The following is a 23,715-nucleotide window of genomic DNA, read 5'->3' on the forward strand; positions in this document are numbered from 1 at the left end:
AGAAACACAGTGGATTTATGTGATTTAAAATGATGGAATTTGCAAAGGGAACTCTTTACGACACAGTAAGACTTATTGCTGCAAACTGACAACAAACTTTTTTATATTTATTAGCATACTCCAATGGTCCACCAAAAGCATTTACTAGTGCAGATGAAGGGTTCGCTCCACTTGCATTTTCAGAAGATGCTAATAGATCTTGGTACCCACAGTGCAAGAGATATGATCATATGATCAAACAATCAACAACAACAAAACTGATAATGAAGGGTTCGCCATGCCTATCGCAACCCTCCTTTTTCCTGGCTTATATGATCAAACAATCAAGGCAATTTTATCTGTTTATCACATCATCATAACTCCAAGTCTCCAATGTTGGTGCTTGTTTGATCTGAATTTTATGAGACTATTACGACACATATAACCTTATTTGTTTATGTTAAAAAATACAAGAATTACCAAAAATATCACAATGGCTGGTGCTTTACTTTTCTTTTCTTTTTTTTTGCTTTTTCTGCATGTAGTTGCTGGTACTGTACACCGCTGTGATAAATCTAAAACAAATTCCAAAAAGCAAAACTAGCAGATCGAATCGCATGCATGCACATCTATTGGAGAAAATCAGTGTAAAAGCACATTACAACATACCAGTGTGTGTGACCTGATTGTAAAGGCAATATTTTGGCCACCAATTAGGGCTTCAGACTCCTCTTATAGATATAAGCCTGGCCAGCAATTCAATAACAAAATTTCCATAGGTAGACATACTAAAAATGCACTATGCACAACAATGCAATTTTGAAAAAGAGGATCTCTAAATATTTGGGCAAGAACAAGAGGCTCCTCCAAAACTAATTGTCAGCCTGATACATTCAAATTTAAAAGTTTTTAAGAAAAAGTGGATAGCAAAACATAAATACATAATCACTTTAAAAAGTAGGAATAATTTGATATTTCCATAAATTTTATATTGTTAATAACATATAAAATCAATACAAAAAGTGATCATACTCATTCAGACTATCGACGGCAATGGTTGATTAAAGCAGACCAATAATATCTTTGCATATAGATCATACAGTGTTTCCTATCTTTCCTCCAAATTATGAAAGCAAATGGCAAGCCAATCTCAAGAGACCCAAAAAACAATAAAATAACAGGCTGCTCACATGACTTGGATATTTTAAGAAAGAATCAATGCTACAAACATTAATTAAAAAAGATTCCCCACAAGCTCACCATTCTATCGGTAATGACGCAACATCAACTTAACCTTACACTGGTCTGTACTAAAACCAACACAGCTAAGCATATATTTTATATTACGGAATTTGTGGTGAACATTCATTTCCTTGGAAGTTGGAACATAATTCAGTATGTCTGAGCAGCATAGTGTGGAAATTAAAATAGAAGGTTGATTTGTTGATTTTTTTTTTCCCCCTCCAAATTTCCTGGGCATAGTTTATATATGAATTGTGCCTCAAACAGAGAGGCAATAAAATTATTATGAATTCTCTCATATTTCAAATGGATTTCAAATTGGTCTGGCGCAAATTGGTATAAACTGGTAAATGAACTGAGGAAAGAGGATAAGCAAAGAGAATTTAAGATACTGATAAGATGTAGTTGTGTTTCAACACGATATTCTTTACAACAATTTTGTATCCCTTTTTGTAGGTGACCTATTTTTACAGCAGTAATGTCACAAGAAAACCATCCTCCTTCCCCCATCATAACCATTTCTTCTTCTCCAGTTCTCCAGTATTGACAGTCTCAATGAGGAACCCACTTGCCAGTCTCTCGACTTTAGTATTAGGCACTAAGAATGGAGCATCTGACAAGGTGGGTCCATGTTACAGTCTTTTTAACACTGACTTTGTCTATCAGTGTCTCGGATAGCAGTCAATTAAATTAAAAAAATGATTCCAACACATTAAAAACTTAAACCAAACAATTATTCCAACAAGAGAACAAACAACAGGGAATAAATTAACCATCTTTTCTTGAAGTAGGATACTCCTATTCAAATTTCTTGTTGAATCCCAAACAGTGTTCAATACACAAACGGCACGACCGCTTTTCTTGAAGCAGGATACTCCTCTCCAAATTTCTCCATATACCATCTTCTATGTGCTCTTGCTCTCGGTCCCAGATTTGCAAATGTATAGACAAAAAATGCGAGCGCAGCAGGTGACCAATTTACCACAGCCCAACCCAGCCACTCTGCCATCTCCCCCATGTAATTTGGAACGCTCACCACCTCAAACCAGCCCCCTCTTGGTATCTTGTACGCTCCATTCGCCTCCTCCTTAAGCCGCACCAGCATCCGATCCGACGTAATATTAACCTTCATCCCCCAAAAGAAAATTGCAGTTCCAATGATAACCCGGGCCCACACCCAAGTTGGCCAGGGCCAGGTGGCAGGGTAAATTGCATAGTGGGACAAGGATCGGGACTGCACATAGGCATTAAGGAGATTGAAACAGAAGGCGCACATGGCAATGGAAAGTGGAACTGGAGAAGACGGCCTGCTGGAGAGGAAAAGGCGAAGAGGGTAGATGATAGTGCGGTGGGTGTAATGGAGAAGGAAGAGAGAGAGAGAGAGCAAAGAGAGAGAGGGGATGGGAACGGAATTGGCCGAGAGGGAACAGAAGAGAGGTGAGCCAAAGAGTGGGGCTCTCCATTAGGAACCAAGCGAGTGGGGCCGGGAGGGTGGGGCACCATCCAGGGCGGAAATGCTTGCCGTACGGCGACGGTTGAAGCTGGAGAGAAAGGATGGTTGGAGGGGCGATGATGTAGAGGGTTAGGAGGAGCGACTTGTAGAGGGATTCGTCACTGGAGAAATCCATTGCTCTGCTTTGTTCCTTGCGTGATTGCCTCTGCACCAAGAAAGGTCGAGGGATTTGGCCTTTGGGGGATAATAGAAAGAGCGATTGTTTGTATATATTTCATGTGCAGTTCAGGGATGTATATGCTCTAAGATGTATGTAAAGCAATTACTAACAAAATCCAGATCTAAATATCTAATCAGACCTGTCTAGAATTTACCCGCCATGATTAGGCGTTACAGTAATTAGCGGTGAACTATTGTCTGCTAGCGCCAGTGGTTCTGGTAGTAGTTTACTTAAAAGTTTGACCCATTTTCAATGTGTTCAGCAGTAGAACCATTCGTTTGCTGAATCCGTAATTCCGTATCAACCCAGGTAACTGAGGTGCAATTCATAAATCCGGACCGTTCTTTTAACTTGCACGAATCTCAAAGCAAACCTCTAAAGTTTGAACCGATCGGATTGAGTTTGATCCGGATAAAATTAATCTAGACCGTCCATTTTTTTAAATTACACTACCGAACGGAAATAGTAAAAGATCACAGAATACGAGAAAGAGATCAGGCCTGAAGAACCGCGCTGTTTGAGAGAGAGAGAGAGACAGGATCAAGGATGAAGGTTCGGATTAATATTCTCGCAAGTCGCAAGAGAGCAGGGAGCGGAGTAAGGGAGTGACTGACAGAGAAGTCCCTCCAGAGCGAAGAAGAGATATTATTCTAATAATTACTATAATGTTTTTCTCTAAAACGAGTGGGGATGTAGCTCAAACGGTAGAGCGCTCGCTTTGCATGCGAGAGGTACGGGGTTCGATACCCCGCATCTCCACCTAATTTTTTCCTCTACCTAAATCGCAATGAAATTTGAGAGGGATTCAAATGCCTCTATTTTTTGTGTCTCTGTCATGCTTTATTTTTTAAATTTTAATAATTCAAAATTTAAAACTTAAAAGTCAAAATAAAACCGTTAAACGTGATATATGTTATTTTTTCTATTTGCTCATAAAAAATTATCATATTTTAAATTTATTTTTATGTGAATCATCACTAAGTTAAAAAATCAATGTATAAAAATTATTCACATTAGTACGTTTTTTACAAGCTCTTGAAGACAACCAAAATAAAATTAAAATGTCATAATTTTTTACACGTGCAGATAAAAATAATGTAGATCATATTCAACGGTTTTATTTTTACTTTTAAGTTTTAAATTTTAAATTATTAAAGTTTTTAATAATGGAGGCATTTGAACCGTGAAATTTATTTGATAATTTTGATAAAGGATTTTCCTATGCTGACGTGGCTGACCAGGTGAAGAGAATGATCGATCTAATTAATATAAATTGTGAGATAATTAGTATTTTTATCTGCTTTTATGGTTTTCCTGTTCTTCTATGAGGTTTATATAGGTTATATTATGGCTGGCCTTGTGCAAATTAAATATATGACCCATATATTTATTAAATTAGAAAATTGCTTTTGTTTTGTCATTTTGGGATGGCATGCTATAATTGGATCGTTTTGCTGGTAGTGAGAATGGACAAGTCTTAATACAAATTGTAAGATGAATAGTGTGTATCTGCTTTTGTGGTTTTTGTCTATGCTGTGTGGGTAAATTTCGCTGTAAGTCAATAAACTTTGTTATTTGTCACGAATTGGTTACTTAAGTTTGATTTGTTCCTTTTGAGTCACTCAACTTTGTTATTTGTCCCAATCAAGTTCCTCTATATTTTTTCATGCAAAATTTTAACGAAATATGCTAATTCCGTTAGTATTTTGGATAGAATATGCTCATTCTGTTAATTTTTTGAACGGAATAGAAATACTTCGTTAAAATTTTGGATGAAAAAATATAGAAAGACTTGATTGGGACAAATAACAAAGTTGAGTGACTCAAAAGGGACAAATCAAACTTTTCAAAATAATTCAACTTTAAAGGTTTTCTGGCAAGGCAGCTTCAGAACCAGGGGCAAAAAATATTTTTGAATGCAAAGTAAGAGAACATAGAACAACTTAATTCTAGCATTTGAAATTACATGTATAAAAGCAGGGAGTTCTACTTCTTAAAATTATGACTGAAACTACAACAGTTACTTTATTCTATGTGAATTTCTCTTCTCAATATGCTTAATTCAATCCCCTTGCACTGTCACCATCCTAATAAACTCCCACATGTTGTCCCTTCAGTTAAGGAGTTGTGATACCTGAAAAAAAAAAAAAAAAAAAAAAAAAAAAAAACAGGAACAAAAAGATAGAATAAGATCAAACCAAAAAACCAAAGGATTTGAACCATTAATTACTGCAACAAACCAGACTGGTTGGATTAACACAGTAAATATAGGGAAGATGTTTTGACTTACTGCCACATTTGAAATGGTGCGGGACCTGACGGCCGCAACCTTGAACAAGCCTGACAGCCCGATCGACATTTATCAACGCTGCCAGTTTGGGTGTGACGAGAGGGCACACGCACTCTATGTGGGTCACCCGAACCCTCTCGCAGCACTGTGCACTAGGCGCCATCCCATACAGCACGGGTTTGCATGCATTGATACCCACACGGCGTTCCGCCTTGCAAGCAGCAGCGCTCAAACCTGCTCGTGCCAGCACTGCTCCCTGTGCAAGTATCATCACTATCACCGCCACGATCACCACTGCAAACATGGCGTATTTGGAAGCACCTCTACCCATTATGTTTCAGTGTGTGCTTTTGTGAGTATATTTTTTTTCTACGGTACTAGGATGCACTAGCTGCATATATATACAGAGCTGGTGTTATAGTGAGGTTGGTACAATACAAGAAGTGAGACTTGAAGTCAATGAGAAACAATGGGATGGCACAATTTGTTGAAAGTGTGGGGTACCTTTATGTCTTGTTATTATGCTTTATTTGTACTATATATGATTGAAACTATATATGAGTACTGATCGTCTGATTGTCAACAATGACGGTTTATATTTATACACATTTTTTATATTTACAACGATTATCTGTTGGAAAACGGAAGGAGAATTTGCTCTTCGGGTTTTTAAATCCTTAAATTTCGGAACTGCCGATGTAAATAAATAACAATGAGAAAGGTTAATAACACAGTATATCTTATAAGGAATTTTTAAAATGAAGTCAGACTATGAAAGTCAAATTGCAAAGAGGAAAAATAACTAATAAAGAAAACTTGATTGAAAATGAAAAAAAAATACCCACTTAAATTTGTCAATTTGGACTTGGTAGACATGACTCATGAGCTGGAACCCAATCCCAAATCCCTTGAAGCAAAAAAAGAAAAAAAGTTCCCAAATCCCAATTCAAGGTTCAGGTATTTAATTATCATTGAGATAAGAGGAACTGGAGACGTTTAGTATTTTCTACTAGCTTCGGCTATTTTATTTTTAATAAAAGATGGAGCTAAAGACTTAATTATATTTTATTTAATGTTTCATAAAAGAATTTATATCTTTATTGCGCCATCAAATAATTAATGTTAGATTAAAAATGTGATTAAGATCTATGTCACATTATCAAAACCATTCGGTTTTGTTCTCCCTCCTTATTTATTTATTGTAATTAATTGGATAACTCGTATTTCCTTGTGTTTTTTTTCTTATTTTTTGTAGAAATTTTCATATAGTTGATCATTTTTTTATTTTATAAATTTTTAGAATTTTATAAAAAGATAATTACTTATGTCAAAAATTATACTAGACTGTAAAAATATTTTATAGAAATTTTGATTTTTAAAATAACTTATTTTATAAATATTGTTTTTTTTTCAAAGCAAAATTCAAGATCCCAGAACAATCCTAATTTATTAAAAAGTGAGTCTATGGTATTATGCATAACACGGATTGGTCCGTAATACGAATTAATATTATCATTTTCAAAATTGTATAGGTCAATCCGAACCGTTCAACATGATTCACATATGAATATGTATTTGCAGACTAAATTTTCTATTTTTAGAATTTTTTTTACTATTTTCTTAAGATAGGTAGAAAATCACGGGAAATCACTTGTTCTGAAAATTCTAGACCATCCAAAAACAGTATTTTTCTTTCTATCTTAGAAAATAGTAAAAAAAAATATAAAATTCGGTATGCAAGTACATATTTATATGAGTCAATGAGAAAAAAGTGTGGGGTACCTTTTATGTTTTGTTATCATGCTTTTCTTTGTACTAGAGCTTTGATTTTCAACAATGGCGGTTTATATTTATACATATTTTTATATTTACAAAGCTTATCTGTTGGTAAACGGAAGTTCTTGTTTTTAAATGCTGAAATTTCGGAACTGCTAATGTAAATAAATAGCACTGAGAAAGACAGGTTAATAACAAAGTACATCTTATAAGGAATTTTCAGATGAAGTCAGACTATGAAAGTCAAATTGCAAAGAGGAAAAAGAACTAATAGAAAAAAAAAAAAAAAACTTGATTTAAAATAAAAAATAACCACTTAAATTTGTCAATTCGGACTAGGCCGACATGAGCTGGAACTCAATCCCAATTCAAGGTTTAGGTATTTCTCCATGTGATACGTCCTATGCTCCCGGAGATTAGCACGTAATTCAGGCTAGCGAGTCCTAAGCAAGGGTGCTTTGTTCTCGCTGCTTAAGTGAGTAGTTATTATGTGTCTGATTTGGGACGAGTCTGGATTTTGTGGGTACGTTTACTTTATTCTTTTATGTCATTTTCATACGTGATCTTTCTTTTTTTTTCGGTCCCGGATTCTCTGGGAGCCTTGAGGTATTTATAGGGCTTTGTGTCGGTTTCTGGTTTTTAGGCTTTTATAAGCTCGGCCAACAGGCCGGGTCTGTTCTTAGTTGGTTCCTGATTTAAGTCTTTTATGAGTTTGATTGGCAGGCCGGGCCTCCAGATTCGGAAGAGATTGAATGTATTGCTTTTGGGCTTTTGCTTAAGTGGGCTTTTAGGAAGGGCTTTATGAGACTTTCATACATGGCCTTATCACCGTGAGAGACACCAATTGTTATATTAGGCAAATTCAATCCGAAAATTAAAACGAACAATTGAGGTTGTTCACAAACTATTAAACGATTCCGGTATTCAGAGGCTGAGCTAAGTAGAGTCAGAGTAAACAATATACTTTTACTTTTTATTTTATTTTTTAAAATATCATTAAAATATACTTAAGCATAAAAAATAAATTTTGCCTACTTCTTATTCTCAGAAAAATCATAAAAAATATTTAATATTCAAAATAATTACAAAATTACGCTCCGCCCCTGTTTGAAAGGTCTTTACACCGCATGCTTGGTTGGACAAAAGAAGGGGGTGATTTGCTCAAGAACCTAATTCTCATTTAATAATCTCTCTTCTTCTTTTTTTCTTTTCTTTTCTTCTTTTTTTTTTTTTTTTTTTTTTTTGCAAAACGCTCATTTAATAACCTCAAGTATAATAAAATAATATATCTTGATCTTCAAGGGTATATTACTTCCTTGTGTGCGAATTTAAAACTACCGTGCAAAAATATTTTAAGATTTAAGTCAAATCAAGAGCAATTATCATAGAGTCAGATTAATTTGAGTAAAGCTAGGGTGTGATGTGCTCACCAAGTGAGTTTGGTGAGCATAACTCCAAAAGTATATCGAATCGGCTTTAAATAACAAATTCAAACCGTTGAAATCCATATGCTTCATGAGTGATCCATGTACATATAAAATTTAAAAAATTTCAAATTCATTTGCTACAAGATCAATCGGTCAAAGAAATTAATCTTTTATAACTTATCTTATAAGTTATTTTATATATTCATTTTTCACCATTTCTTTGATTACTTGACTTTGTAGCAAATAAATTCGAAACTTCAAAATTTTGCATGGACATGCATCACTCATGAAGTACATGGATTTCGATGGTTTGAATTCGTCATTTGAAGCCGATTCGATATACTTTTAAAGTTGTGCTCATCAAATTCTCTTGGTGAACACATCACACCCTAGCATAATTTTGGCAAGACACAGGACAACAAAACAGGATGCATTTCGGCCTTTCTTGCATATGATCCGGCTCACAAACAATAAGCCCAAAAATGGAAAGCTGTATAATCTCTTTCTGGGTAACTCGGTATATCATAATATCATATGTATATATATATGAAATACCTTGATTTTCTTTTCACTCAATTTATCTTATCAGCATTATAGAATTATACTTTCCAAGTCCGACTAATAACAAAGTTTTCATTTGGAAATGTCAACGAGCACGTTGCATATGCATTGAATAGGTTTACTTTGCCGGTACATTCAAACCAGAAACTATTACAGTTAGACCAAACAATACAAGCAAAGGATGCCTGTTGCTACAACAGCTTCACTAACATAAAATTTCAACCGTCCGGTCCTGTTGGCTTTAATAACACTGGCAATAAGAAAGCCTAGCAATTAGTAGAATAATTAGAAAATATTGTAATGACTAATTAGTGTATATAAAACGCTTATAAGAAATAAAAATAATTATATTAATTATATATGAAATATTTCTTCTAAAAGCTCCATCTTAATTTCAAGATTTTCTTAGGATTTCTGATTGTATTCGTGCAAAATATACAACCCAATATATCAATTGAGAGTCCAGCTAATATGTTTTCAGTAGCATTTCAGTCTATAGCTATATGCTTCCAATCCAAAATCAATTTAATCAACTTCAAATGAAAAATTCAAACCGTTCAAACCGATATCCTTCAAGCGAGCTTCATTTACATATAATTTTTTAAATTTTTAAATGCATTTAATATCAAGTCAAGCAGTTAAAAAATAAATATTTGTGCGCATATTGATGCATTGTTGGTATGTCAAAAATGACAGTCTTTTAAAAATCATAAAAAATAGTTAAAATTAATATTCTACATGTTTAATATACATCCAATTTACTGAACTACTTTACACGTTTCGAATATAATTTTTTTAAATTTGATCAATAATCATGTAGATAGAAGTACTTACAAAGGCATATTGGAAAATTATTTTTGTTTTGACTTTTGGGATGGCATGGAATAATTGGATCGTTTTGAAGAATGATCCGTCTAATAGAAATTGTCAGATGATAGTGTCATATCTATTTTTTGTTGGTTTTTCTGTGCCTCTATGGAGCTAGATAGCTTTAGTATCCTTGTTGCCTTGGTCACTTGGTCTCATACAAAACAGTGATGATTTATTTAGTTCCAAAATTAAATTGGAGAATTGTGCTTCTTTGTCTGTTTTTTTTTTTTTGGCAAGGCATGACATGATTAGAGCGCTTTGTTTTTTCTAATTTTAATTTCATGTAATTTTTTCAAAATACTCCAACCCAAAAATGCTTTCTGGATAGGCAGCTTCTGAACCAGGGTCATCATTTTTTTTTATTGCCTATTAGGGTGGCAACGAGCGGGGTCTAATTTGAACTCGTCGGAATTACAAGCGAGCTGATTTTAGAGATTCAAGCTAAAATCTCAGCTTGAAATCGTCACAAGCTAGACTTTAGAGATTCAAGCTGAAATCTCAGCTTGAAATCGTCACGAGCTAGACCGAGCTAGCTCGTGAGCTAATAAGTTGGCTCGCAAGATTTTATTTTCTTCAAACTTTACCAAGCTGGACAGTATAAAATGCACACACATTCATACAAATTCAAAAATCGATGCCAAGCCGAACTAGCTCGCAAGATGACGAGCAAGCTAGGTCCTAACTTGAACTCGTTAATTCTGGACCGAGCTAGTAGCAAGCTAGCTCGTTAACAAATCGATCCAGTAACGAACGAGCGAATCAAATACAAGTCACGATCGAGCCACGAACTATGAGCTTTTTTGCCAATCCTAATTGCCTATAAGAAAAGGGATATATCATACATAGAACAAGTTTATTCTAGCATTTTAAATTACATAAAAGCAGGGAGTTCTTAAAATTATGACTGAAATTACAACAGTGACTTCATTCTATGTAAATTAAATTACAACAGTGACTTTATTCTATATAAATTTATTTTCTCAATATGCTTTAATCCCCTTGCACTGTCAGCATCCTAATAAACCCCCACATGCTGTCCCTTCAGTTAATTAAGGAGTGGTAATGCCTGAAAAAAAAAAAACAGGAAAAAAAAGATAGAATAAAGATCAAACCCAATAAAAGGACCAAACCAATTCAGATTGAAACAGTGACTTCATATTTCTGTTTTCAAAGTCCAAATAGTCAATTCGAACTATTCAACATTATTATTATATATAAAACTTGGAGATCAAATTTTATATTTTTTGAAATTTTTTTTTACTATTTTTTTAGACAATTAGAAAATCACTTGATCTAAAAATTCTGGACCATCCGAAAGTAGTGATTTCTACCTATAAAAAAAAATAGTACATAAATTCCAAAAAATATAAAATTTAGTCTCCAAATATATTTTCTATGATAATAATACTGAACGATTCGGATTTGACTATTTGAATTTTAAAAATAATGATATGAACTCAATGCACGGAACGATCCACGCATTGCAAAGTCGTACCATAGCCTCACTCATATGATTATGTACATAACAGCAAATTAATTAATAGCCGTTAAATCCTGTTTGAAGAGACCAGACTGGTTGGATTAATTGATACAGTAAATAAAGGGAAGATGTTTTGATCTAAACTGTTACTGTTGTTTGAGCAGGCACTAGCTACTATACCAAAAGAGATGATGTACAGATTGGTTAGACTTACTGCCACATTTGAAGTGGTGCGGGACCCGACGGCCGCAATTTTGAACAAGCCTGACCATTCGATTGACATTTACCAATGCCGCCAGCTTGGGTGTGATGACAGGGCACACGCATTTCTCCAGGTGGGCATTCCGAATCCACTTGCAGCACTTTGCATTAGGCGTCATACCATACAACACGGGTTTGCATGCATTGACGATCTCATGGCGTTCCGCTTTGCAATCAGCGGCGCTCAAACGCGCTTGCGCCGGCACTGTTCCCTGTACAATTATCATCACTAGCACCGCCATGATCGCCGCTGCAAACATGGTATATTTCGAAGCACCTCTACTCATCATTTTCATAGTATATTGGATGCACTACTGCATGTAGAGATGGATTTATATTGAGGTTGGTGCAAGACTTGAAGTCAATGAGAAAAATGAGATTGTCATAATTTGTTGAAAGTGTAAGTCACCTTTTTTATGATTTGTTATCAACTTATCATGCTTTCTTTGTACTAGAGGTACTGATTTTCAAAAATTGCGGTTTATTTTTACTCAATTTTTTTGTATTTACGAAGCTGGTCATCTGGTAAACGGAGGGAAAATTTGCTATTGTGGTATTAAATCATTAAATTTCGGAACTGCCGATGTAAATATATAGCATAGACGAAGACTTTAAAGTCAAAATTTCAAATAAAGAGGAAAAAAATAAACTAAGAAAAACTTGATGTAGAATCAAAAATACCCAGTCGACATGAGCTGGAACCCAATCCCAATGCAAGGTTCAGGTATTTCTCCATGAGATCAGAGGAACTGGAGAGGTTTGGTGCCTTTCTAAATACACCTCAGCTGTCTTAATTGCCCCATCAAAATTTGCAAATTAAAAGAGTGTTGATTGTTACAATAAAGTGCTAAAATTGGTAATCGGTTATACATTTCAACATAATTTGGTCCAGTGAATATTAGCTATCACCTAAATGATTAAACAATAAAACTTGTTCATGCTGTTACACGTTATTGTACCTTTTTATTTTGTTAGTCAAGGGCTCAAGATCCCTTTTTCCGATAGATTTAAGATTAAATTGAGATTCGGAAATGCATCTCTTATATAAAAAATAATATCTTAGCTAGACATTTCTGTAACATATATTATATTCTCGTATAATATAAGAAATCGGTGGTTTTATCCACTTTTATCAAAAAAAAAAAGTGAAGGCTTGGATCATGAAGCACTAAATTAAGTAATTAATAGTGATATGTTGAATAGATTTTATTCAATGTTATAAAAAGCTAACTATATTATTTTCGGACCATAAAAGTTGTAGTGCTATCAGCCGTTTTTATCACTATAGTAGCTATAGCGGCACAATAGCCGAATTATAGTATTTTTTTTAGCATTTCTGTAATGATGCGATAATCGTTATTTAGAACCTTGCTTTTTCCTAACCCGCGATTGAAGATAGTGTTATAACAAGCAATCAAATTAAACCGCCATTGTAGAAAATCAGTGCTCTTGTACAAAGAAATGACCTCAGGTGTAATTGACTAATTTCAACATTGGCGCCATTCTTCTTTTTTGTTTGCAAAACGCTCACGTAATGGCCTCAAGTGTTATCTGTAATCAGTATATTAATTCAAATCAAGAGCAATTTTTCTTTAGAATTTGACCACCCATTCTGAGACAAAAGGGTCTCGATCCCTTCTTCTTCTTCTTTTTTTTTTGGGTTTCTACGATCCCACAAATCAATCATCATGGAGTGAGAATAATTTTGGCAAAACACCGGGACAACAAATCAGAATAATTTGGGCCTTTTTCAGCTTATGGAAAAGTGAAATTAATTCATATCAATGTATAGTTGTGTAACACCAATTGCATGGGATATGATATGATATGATGCGGCCCACAAACAATAAGCCCAAAAATGGAAAGCTATATAATCTCTTTCTGGGTGACTTGGAGTATCATAATATCATAATATCATATGCATATACTGGATACCTTGATTTTTTTTTTTTTTTTTCTCAATTTACCTTATTTGCATATACATATGACACCCCTTTTTATGTAGGAAGATATTGACAACTATGCTTTCAATAGGTGTCCTACACATTAATTCATATCAATGTGTAGTTGTGTAACACTAATTGCATGGGATAATGATATGATCCGGTCCACCCACAAACAATAAGCCCAAAAATGGAAAGCTGTATAATCTCTTTCTGGGTAACTTGGAGTATCATAATATCATATGCATATACTGGATACCTTGATTTTTTTTTTTTTTCCTCAATTTACGTTAATTGCATATACATATGACCCCCCTCCTTTTTATGTAGGAAGATATTGACAACTATGCTTTCAATAGGTGGCCTACACATTAGTTTGTGGCTCCTATAAGAGCCTTCATTTATAGTGTGATACATCTATTGATTCATATCTTCTATGGACAACTATGGTGGATGCACACTACACTTTCAGAAATATGCTTCTATTTCATGTTTTTTTTAGAAAGAAAAAAATATTAAAATATACTGATGATTCAAAAACTATAAATGCCTCATGCTCAAATCTTTTTTTTTCCAAAATATACTTATATTTATCTGCTTTTCTAAAAAAAAATATTATAAATTATACTTAATATTCAAAATAATTATAATTTGTCTCGCTCAAAATATTTGCTTCTATACTTTTGTTTGTAAAGTGTATTTTATATTTTTTAATTTTGTAGGGCCCACAAATCAGTAGAAGTTCATACAGAATGAATATATGTATCCTAATTAAGCAGAGAATCTGTGTGGTTCCACATTTAGTGGGGTTTGTTTGCCACTATTTGGTTCTTGTATAAACCCCACAAATGCTACCCATATTGGATGGATATAAACATAATCATACAAAGAAACGCAACTTCATCACTTTTTTGATATCCAATACAAATTAAAGCAAATGTGAGTGTGAAATGAATGTGATGTAGATTCATTTCTTTCATAATTTTCATTTCATATCTGGAATATTTCAGAAAAAGTAAGAGCACTGCACAAATCGCTCTCTGCAAGCATCTTGTGTTATCTATTCATCACGCAATTTATTTATTTATTTAATATGTCATCTTTCGTGACTATCCAAACTTGTTGATTGTATTATGAATTTAAATTTGAACATTTTTTTTGTCCGGTGAGGTAAGATGTGTGCAAACCCAAAGTTGTAGAGTTTTATTTGCACCATTTGGTTTCGCCAAAATATATTTTTAAGTAGACATATAAAGAAGAAAATAATCAATAGATATAATATATATTTCCCTGCAAGCAATGTTTTGATTCTAAACTGTAGTATAATTTTATTCTTCACTCAAACCATTTTGTAAGGTTCCATGAATTTTAATCAATCTCATTGACTATTTCCTTGAAAGAATTTTGAAGTTTGAATGAACCAAATTCAATTTCTCATGACGAAATTAAAAAGAGGATTTGAACATATAACTCAATAGCCTCAAATCACACATCCTTGTATATTTAGCCACCTATATCTCAAATTTGTTTAGAAAATTAAACCATTATTATTCCAAAATATGCTTAGATATTGGACTTGTGTGTGTCAATTCGATGGTCCCCATATTTATTTTGCAAAAAGTGGAATTTTTATGTCACAAAAGCAATGACCAAACAAGGATGTATATATCTTTTGCAATTAGTAGCCTTAAAACCTACATGTTTCTTCCATTTTAGCTTTTTCAATCAATAATTAATTAGGCCACCTAGAAGCCTTTTGTGAAGAGAATCTTGCACTAATGCCTAATCTACTAAGTCTACAAGTATTAATTAACCAGTCCCTTATTTTAGGGATGCTATATTTACAAACCATGCACAAATTAATGTAGCTAACAACCACACACCTAAATCAACATAAAATGCGCTAAAAGTGTGCGACGTGCCTCCCATCCTTATAAAGTGGGTACATTAATTAAAAAAAAATTAGGAATATAAAGAGTGTGTTATTTCTTCTGGTGGTATGTATAAATATATTTTACAAAGGTAATAGATGAAAAATAATTAGTACATGTGATAAATAAGGTATTCAATGTGGCAACAGCAAGAATTAACTTTTGATCTATTGGCAAAGGTTAAACAATCTGTGTGAGAAGACATGGTTTCAAAATCCGAATGAAAGATTATTTATGAACATTAAATAAAAACTGGAAGGTTAGACTTTTATTTTCCCAGTTTCCATCTCTAAAAAATTACAGGAGTTCATGAAATTGTTGATTAAAAATTGAAGGTAGTATTCCAAATTAACATTGATGGAAGGCAAGTGAGAATTAATTTGATCCAACTGTACAGATTAGGAAGCTTCCCACTAAAGATTTCAAAATGTTAAGGGACTAAAATGAAAAAATAATGCGAATTTGAGGATCATTTATAGTTTACTTGTTACAATGCTTTGAGAGTTTAACTATTTTACATTTTTTGCACATTTTTCTATAATTCTATCATTAAAAATTGAAAAAAAAAAGTGTTGAATGTTTTTTTTTAAAATAGAAAGACCTACTTTCTTCAACCAAAATTAAAATAAATAAAAAAAAATTGTCCGACAAGTCCAGCCAATGAAATACCAATTCGGTGACAACAACTTCATGTTTTTTCTTCTTATCAAACATTTTTTTTTTCTCTTTTGAGATAGAAAGAGAAAAATTATATGTTCATCTTATTATATTCAGAGGTAAATTAGAAAATTGAAATTGGGATGGCTAAAAATTAAGTGCATTGTAATTTTATTTTTTTTAAAAGGTCAAAAGTATTGATACATATGAAAATTATGAATTTTTAATTCATGTACTGGTAAAAAAATATTAAAATTTAAAATTTATAGGGACTTCTTGGCCATCCACCCTTGTTATATTTAGAAGGTAATAACAAACACTGTGATAGTTTTCTTCTTTGATCCCAACTATTCCAAAACCATTATCACATTCCAAGCATCCAAACCTTCACCAAAAAAATAAAAAGTAAAAAAAAGGAATTGGATTCAAAATGTTGAAATGGATACGGTGAAAGCAACATAAGCAACAAGTAATGGTATCTCTGTGCCTTGCAAGCAACTTGCACGATATACCTAACCCTCCATCCTTGTCAACTCTTCTCTTGGCTTATAATTTGCCACCGGATCTTCTGTGGCCTACCAAATGAATGCGCACGATGCTTGATTCATAATAATTGATCATTGGGTTGGATATGGACTATGTATGGAGTGAATGAACCAAAAAAAAATTAGATAAAAAATAAATCAAGCATTTCAATTTTAAATTTTATATAGGAAATTTTAATCGGATTTTGAACCTACATTTTCACGTAGAGGAAATTATCTTATAGCCACTAAATTAAAGATTAATTGTCAGGGTGAATAAACTAAATTATTTGACATTCAATAAAATAGAATCCACATCATGTTTGTGATGATTTTTACTACCACATACTAGTGCATAGTTTGAATCAACAAAATATAAGTTTCAATTAAACACAACACAAATCACATTCACGGTTAATAACGAACTTTCATCAATTCAAGCATCTTTCTCTTGCTTTTTTTTTAGTGAAAGTTGGATGTCAAAGTTACCAAACTATTTAATATCCACAAGAAAATTTTCATTTATATTTCAACATATGTGACATCTCACATGAAGAGTATTATCTTTGTTACTAAATTAGAAGTCGATTCTTGATTCAAACATATTTAAATTAATTCATGCAGCTTATTGAACGATAAATTTATTTCTTTGGACAAAACATAGGAGCTCAATAAAAAAATAAAAAATAAAATAAAAACTAGAATCCAGGGTTTAGTTAATTAATTATTTGATATAGGTTCAGAAAATCAAGAATATAATCAAAATTTGCTCACTATAATACATAATAAATATTCATCTTGCATAATCTTACTTGCCTTTTCTGTTTGACCATTGCTCTTCAACCTGCCATACGCATTGTAACACCGCAGATGTTAGTAGAAATTCTGCTTCAGTCCATTTTTTATCTTTTCATTTGAAGGTTACTGAACTAGTTTTTTATTTTTATTTTTTTGGTGAACTCGGAGTTATGGCACACAAAATCTGTCACGTGACTGTGAAATGGGACCAGTAGGGACGCAAACTTTTGTGCACTACTACAGTGATACTGACCCAAAAATTGACTATTGCGCCATTTTATTCCTCTCCATTAGTTCAGGTACTGGATACTTCCCAGCTGTTTTAGATCGTTCATTTACAGATCGAACGGTCACGATTATTTTTCAACAGATTTCAAAAAAGGGACTAAAATAACACTTCTATAATTTAAAATTAAATATCAAATATTTGAGCGATAGTATAACCATTTGTAAAATTTAAAATTAAAATCAAGTATCAAATATTACTAGGCTTCAACCAGAAAAATTGTATCTAACTTTTTATTTATATTTCTTATATTTTGTGGTTTTCCTTTTTCTATATATCATTTTGGACCACCATTTGTACCTCTCTTTCAAGTTTCTAATCTCTAGTACCTATGCATATTCTCTTTGCTACATCTTACCTTTTATGGGTCACGAGAATACGAGATGGATTTTGGATTTTTGGTCTGAGATGAAATCATTTTATTTGGTGACGCATTGGTTACCTCATACATTCCTTTCACTAGGATAACAGTGTATTTATTAATTAAATATAAATTAGTCGCACTGTTTGTTTGGCTGACTTCATATTGGCTTCTTATATTAGGAGAATCAAAGCTAATTTTGATCAGTCGTATTCACATCTATATAATAAGGGTTTATACGAATTATATGTCCCATCGTGGTATTTTTATTTGATCCTTATCATCAACGCATTAGTAACTCGCTTTATTCCTATATGATTCAATTATTGGATCATTAATCTATCGTTAGATTAATATGTAAAATAATTATAAATGCTTTCAATTTTATGAAATCATTGAAATTTATCATTTTTTTAAATATTAATGTGTCATATAGAATGTAGATTTTTAATGTATATAACTTAAAGGAAATATTCAATAACAATAATGAGCGAATAATGACTTAATAAGACAATCAAGAATTTGGTTAGGCTGTATTTATAGATTTAATTCTCAGAATATAAAACATTCTAAATTCATTTTTGTTATCTCATTAGACAAATACGTGAGAGACTTTGCGAAAGCAAAACAAAGAAGGTATTGTAAAAATCTTTCTATCTTTAAAAAACGAATTAATAGTGCTTTCATGCTCAAATAATAATACATACACGTTTTCACACTTTATTTTATCTTATAGTAACTCCCATAATTTTTTTGTCGGTCACAACTCCCAATATCAACCCCAAGACAATTATAAAACTACACAGTAGTCCACGTGGATAGGAGTTGATGTACTTTAATTTTTAATGGATTTTTAAAGCCGCTGCTATGCTATAGCCTATAGGTTTGCCTAACCCAATATCAATCAAGAGTAGAACTAGTGTGTTCTTGATCAATTCAAGTTTAAAATCTATTAAATCGATTTTAAATGATAAATTTGAATCGTTGAAATCCGTTTATCTTACGAGTTACATGTGAAAATTTTAAAATTCGAATTAATTTAGTATAAAGTTAAGCGGTCAAAATTAAAAAATTAATTTTAATGTGTTCATTTTTTTAACGTTTTTTTGACCTTTTTGATTCTATGCTAAATTAATTTTAAATTTTTTTTTTTTACATGTAGATGCATTACTCATAAGGTAAACAAATTTCAACAGTCGAATTTGTCATTTGAAATTAATTTGATGGATTTTAGACTTGAGTTAATCAAATACTTAGTGAACTTAAGAACACCCTAGTTCTACTCATCATAATTAACTTGGATGATGATTCGTATTCTTACAGTTTACCCCTCGGTTATCTGTTACTCATCATAATTAACGGTTGAGTGCGTATCCACTGAGATATCTCAACTTTTGCGTGACCGACGTGTCGGTGCCTATTCGGGGGTGTAGTAGTCAGTATTATGTGTGCTTTGAGATTCGTGCAGAACGTATTTAAACGGTTGGGATTTTCCATAAAGTCGCGCAAAGTTTGAGATATCTCAGAGGATACGAATTCTAGGTTAAGAAGGGAGAAAGCGCGACTCCCGAGTGTCGAGTCTCCAATAGCCAAGGGTATTATGGGAATATGGAAAAATTAACACGTGCCTGAATTTCCTGCAGAGAAATTGAAGGCGGCTCAAGGGAAAGGCAACACCACAAGTCCACGCGATGCGTCCTTTAGGGAAGGACATAGATGACGTGGCGAAATCGTTATCTGTTACCTATCCTTGTCATCGACAACTAACGGTGACGGTAGAGAAGCGTTGTGGCCTTGTGGGTGCGACATGGCGGCAAGCGGCCACGCCAAGATTCTGGAATTGCATATTTTCTGAATACCCCTTCAATTTTTAGAATATTTTGGATCCATCCCCTATATGGAAAGCGTCAAAGCGCATATTCTGATGCTCTTGGATTAGATTTCGAGTCATATATGCGCCTAGTTGTTTGATCATTAAATTATAGTTGAGATTAACGAGTTTAATAATATAAAAAATCGTTAAGAAATAATTTTATTCGGAATTGTATGGTTAAAAGGCTTATTAAACAAGTTTGGATCTAATGAATATTGTATTGTTTTAAGTTTCTCTCAATCATTTTTTATTTTATTTTGTTGTGTAAAATGGTAAGGATAAAATAAATAAGTAGTTTAATCCCTCTTTATCCTCGTCATTAATCATCTTTGCTTCCCATATTTTGTGGGATACTGACACGTCAGTGTTCCTTATGGTTACTTGTTAAAATTATGGTACCTTGTCCTCCTAAATATTTAATTCTGTAAATTTATTTTCGCACCCCCTTGTATATACACCTTAATTGCATTTTAAAATTTGTTTATATTTTTTTAAACTATATTTATATTGGATGATAATTACATGTGTTTGCATAGTAGGTATGAATATATGCCAGTTAGATTAGGATTGTAGAAAATAAAATATATGCATGTTCAACTTTGGTTAAAATTTTGTTTAAAAGATGTAAATAATATTGTCATGAGATATATAAACTTTCCGAAAAATTATAAATACAATTCAATCACTTCTCTTTAATCTATTAGAAAAATATATTGCAATCACTTTCCTCTAATCTATACCTCTTTTGTTTATCAAAAATATTTTTTTAATAATACGGGGTTATCAAATAAGGAAAAAGTGGTTAATAAATTGTGCTGTTATTTTGTAATTGAGTGATTGAACATGTAACCACTTACCTATTAAGGATGGTGCACCCATTTTTTGACTTGTTTACAAATCATAATGATGTAATAATTTAGAAAGTGATGTGCAAGTTTTGGTACTAAAAATTGAAAGCTCAAGCTTTATAGATAGAGCCAATTTTAAAGTGGTTTGCATTCAACAGTGATGTTACTAAAGAAGATGTGATATGTCAATGGATTATTATAACACAAACTACAAAGTAAGATTAAGTGAGGAGTTAAATGTGCAAGTTGGAAGATTTAATTATTTCATTAATGATCGCTTGCAAGAATTGGTGCGAGTTAAATGTGCAAATGGGAAGATTTAAGTGGGTGATGGTTTAATTTTCTGTTAAAAGAATTTGTGCGCGTGGGAATTTTTTATTCATAGAAATTATTATAAAATAAGAGAGCGAAAAAAAGAAAGAGTATCTTAGATTTTCAATATAGCAAGGCACATAGTCTTGTTGTCTATGCATTTTTCTAATTATTTTGTTTGATTAATTTGCAAAACATACAATGATTGCATTTAACGATTTCATTGTATGATTGAGTTTGCAGGTTCAAAAATATTAGAATTGCAAGATTAAAGTTTGAAGAATCGATAGAATCAACAAGACTTTACGAAGATTAAAATTATAAATTGTAATATCAAATAGAAAAGCAAAGTATATTTGAGATTGTTGATTTTAGAAACTATCTGTTCGGTATGGACGCAAACCATTCAGTGCGGAATGTATTGAATGGTACCAGACGGATAATGAACCGTTGTAGTGCGGAAGAATTTGTTCCTAAATGCTGTTAGAGACAACAAATCTTCACGTGGAAGGTTATAGATTCGAAACCTCGATGAAAAAAAAATCTTTTGTTGTAATAATAAGAGTATGGAATTTGAAGACTCAGTCTTCGTCTTTAAGAAGAAAAAGAAAAAGAAAATTCCGATGTAGCAGGAAAATGTAATAAATATTTTTCGATTCAAATTTTGGTTTTCGAAGATATAAATAAATTTGCTTTTGTCCAACTACCTTGGATCTTCTGTGGAAAAATTATTTGGTTATCCATCTCACTAATCACTGGTGCTCAGGAAGATAAGTTGCCAGGTTTCGTTCACAAAAGATCTCAGAAAAAAAAAAAAAAAAAAAATCTTTGAATCAGTCGAATTTATTTGATCCAAACTTTAAATAGGAAAAAGTTCTTCCCATCTTACTACGGTCGAAATCCAACAATACTTTTTTTTTTCTCTCTCTTAATTTTTAATAATTTTTATGAATAAAAAATTCTCTTTGTATGGGGTTTATCAGCATTGGTTCATTTTTTTTTTTTTTTTTATAAATTATAGATTATATTTCAAATAAGGTGTGACTCGATGTTAGAAATTGAATTGCAATAGCCAAACGTGCATTAGAACAATGCTCAATTGTGTATTGAGTAATAACTAAGTGTGTATTTTAAGAAGTTCGAAAAATTAGTCTGAAAACTCATACGGTTATCAACCATTATGTCTTAACTGATATAAAAAAATATGTGTCTTGATACTATAGATAAATGTGTATTGATGAAATAAGTCAGTATATACCGACACAATTAGGGGTGTTCATTGCGTCCGGTTTAGTTTGTTTTGAACCAAACCGAATTAGTTTGGACCAAACGATTCGGGTTTTTCGATTTAATGGTTCGGTTTGTTTTTTACAAGCGCATTATAATTTCGCTTCGGTTCGGTTTGAAAATTTTCAAAACCGAAATAATCAAACCGACTGAAATTTATATATTAGGAATTTGGTCCGGACTGCCCCAATTTATTTCTTAATCAATTGCTTAGAATACTTCACTTTATTTCTTAATATACTTTGGTTTATTATAAATCAATTGCTTTAAATAAAAAAATTGATATATTTCAGTTTGAACCGAACAAACCGAAATAAAACTTTAGTTCGGTTCAGTTACAATGCTAAATCAGTTCAGTTCAATTTTATTTTTGAAACCGAATTATAACTTTGATTTGCCTAATTTGATTCAGTTGAAACAAAACCGAACCGAACCGAACCGATGAACATCCCTACACACAATAAACAAAGAAGTGTGTATTTTAAATTTTATAGTGCGTGAAATGTTAAAAGAGTGAGTCTATAAAAAGTGGTTACGAGGATTGTGATTGTTTTGAACATAATGAAATTGTCCTTTCGCACTTAATATCGACGAACTTCTTCCTAACTTGTGCTACCGACTAGAATTGTCGGATCTATTCCATTAATAAAACGTTTTTTTTTTCTTAATAAAAAAAAAATTACTTCTTTTCTTTTAAAGTAAATAGTTTCAAGAAGCACTGTTTTTATTATGCAATATAACAATTTTTAATTCACGTCATCCCTTTAATATTTGTGTCAAAGTCGATCGGACGGTCCAGATTCAAACTTTGAGTCACCTTAGAAGATCCGAACTCAGCTAACTAATCATTACATGAGATAAAAAGAAAAAAAAAATGAAAAAGAGAGGACCAAAGAACCCGTTTAGAACCGGATTTGCTTTTCAATTTTATATCACCAAACAGAAGTTATCGGTGGTTGGATCTAGCTTGCAAAAAGGCAAAGGACATCAAAATTTATCTCTGACAGGGACGAACACGTGGCACCAACATTTCCATGAAATGTGAGGAAAATAGTATTTACACCGCCATTGAATGAAATACAGATCAGGTTAGGTGTTCAGACTTTGTTATATTAAATTCGGACTGTTTAATTTAAATTTGTACAAATCTTAAAAAAAAATCTCCCTATATTACAAACTGGAAGTGATTTTTTTTTTATCTGATTAAAAATATTTTATCTCAACGGTAACGCAAGAGATATTTGCTCCATTCAAATGAGGACCCAATGGGATTTTCAGTTTTTTTTAAAGCAAGGATTAACGCGTAAATTACTTTAAAGACGAAATTAAAAGTAAA

The 23,715-nt window shown here is 32.5% G+C and overlaps 1 protein-coding gene, 1 long non-coding RNA gene, 1 other non-coding gene and 1 pseudogene across 4 annotated transcripts; 1 reads left to right on the forward strand and 3 right to left on the reverse strand.

Annotated features, from left to right (window-relative positions):
* Positions 1 to 2,010: 2,010 nt before the first annotated feature.
* On the reverse strand, positions 2,011 to 2,945 carry LOC144565958 (steroid 5-alpha-reductase DET2 pseudogene; annotated as a pseudogene). The gene has a single exon (XR_013515081.1). The product of XR_013515081.1 is annotated as a steroid 5-alpha-reductase DET2 pseudogene (transcript).
* Positions 2,946 to 3,580: 635 nt separating this feature from the next.
* Positions 3,581 to 3,653, forward strand: TRNAA-UGC (transfer RNA alanine (anticodon UGC)). Its single transcript has one exon. It is a non-coding gene; the product is annotated as a tRNA-Ala (tRNA).
* A 1,141-nt stretch (positions 3,654 to 4,794) lies between these two features.
* Positions 4,795 to 5,558, reverse strand: LOC144566419 (uncharacterized). Its single transcript, XM_078316435.1, has 2 exons — positions 5,185 to 5,558; positions 4,795 to 5,028 (listed from the first exon to the last, which is right to left on the reverse strand). Exons 1-2 carry the CDS (start codon positions 5,513 to 5,515, stop codon positions 5,012 to 5,014), a joined length of 348 nt encoding a protein of 115 aa, XP_078172561.1. The 5' UTR covers positions 5,516 to 5,558; the 3' UTR covers positions 4,795 to 5,011.
* A 5,153-nt stretch (positions 5,559 to 10,711) lies between these two features.
* Positions 10,712 to 11,852, reverse strand: LOC144566851 (uncharacterized). Its single transcript, XR_013515293.1, has 2 exons — positions 11,513 to 11,852; positions 10,712 to 10,884 (listed from the first exon to the last, which is right to left on the reverse strand). It is a non-coding gene; the product is annotated as an uncharacterized LOC144566851 (long non-coding RNA).
* Positions 11,853 to 23,715: the final 11,863 nt, after the last annotated feature.

This window comes from Carex rostrata, chromosome 15 (assembly GCF_964058835.1).
Source record: "Carex rostrata chromosome 15, lpCarRost1.2, whole genome shotgun sequence".
Classification (NCBI taxonomy): domain Eukaryota; kingdom Viridiplantae; phylum Streptophyta; class Magnoliopsida; order Poales; family Cyperaceae; genus Carex; species Carex rostrata.

What these genes read in the sequence shown, in the direction of transcription:
- LOC144566419 (XM_078316435.1), bottom strand. Translation starts at nt 5,515, where the DNA reads ATGGGTAGAGGTGCTTCCAAATACGCCATGTTTGCAGTGGTGATCGTG.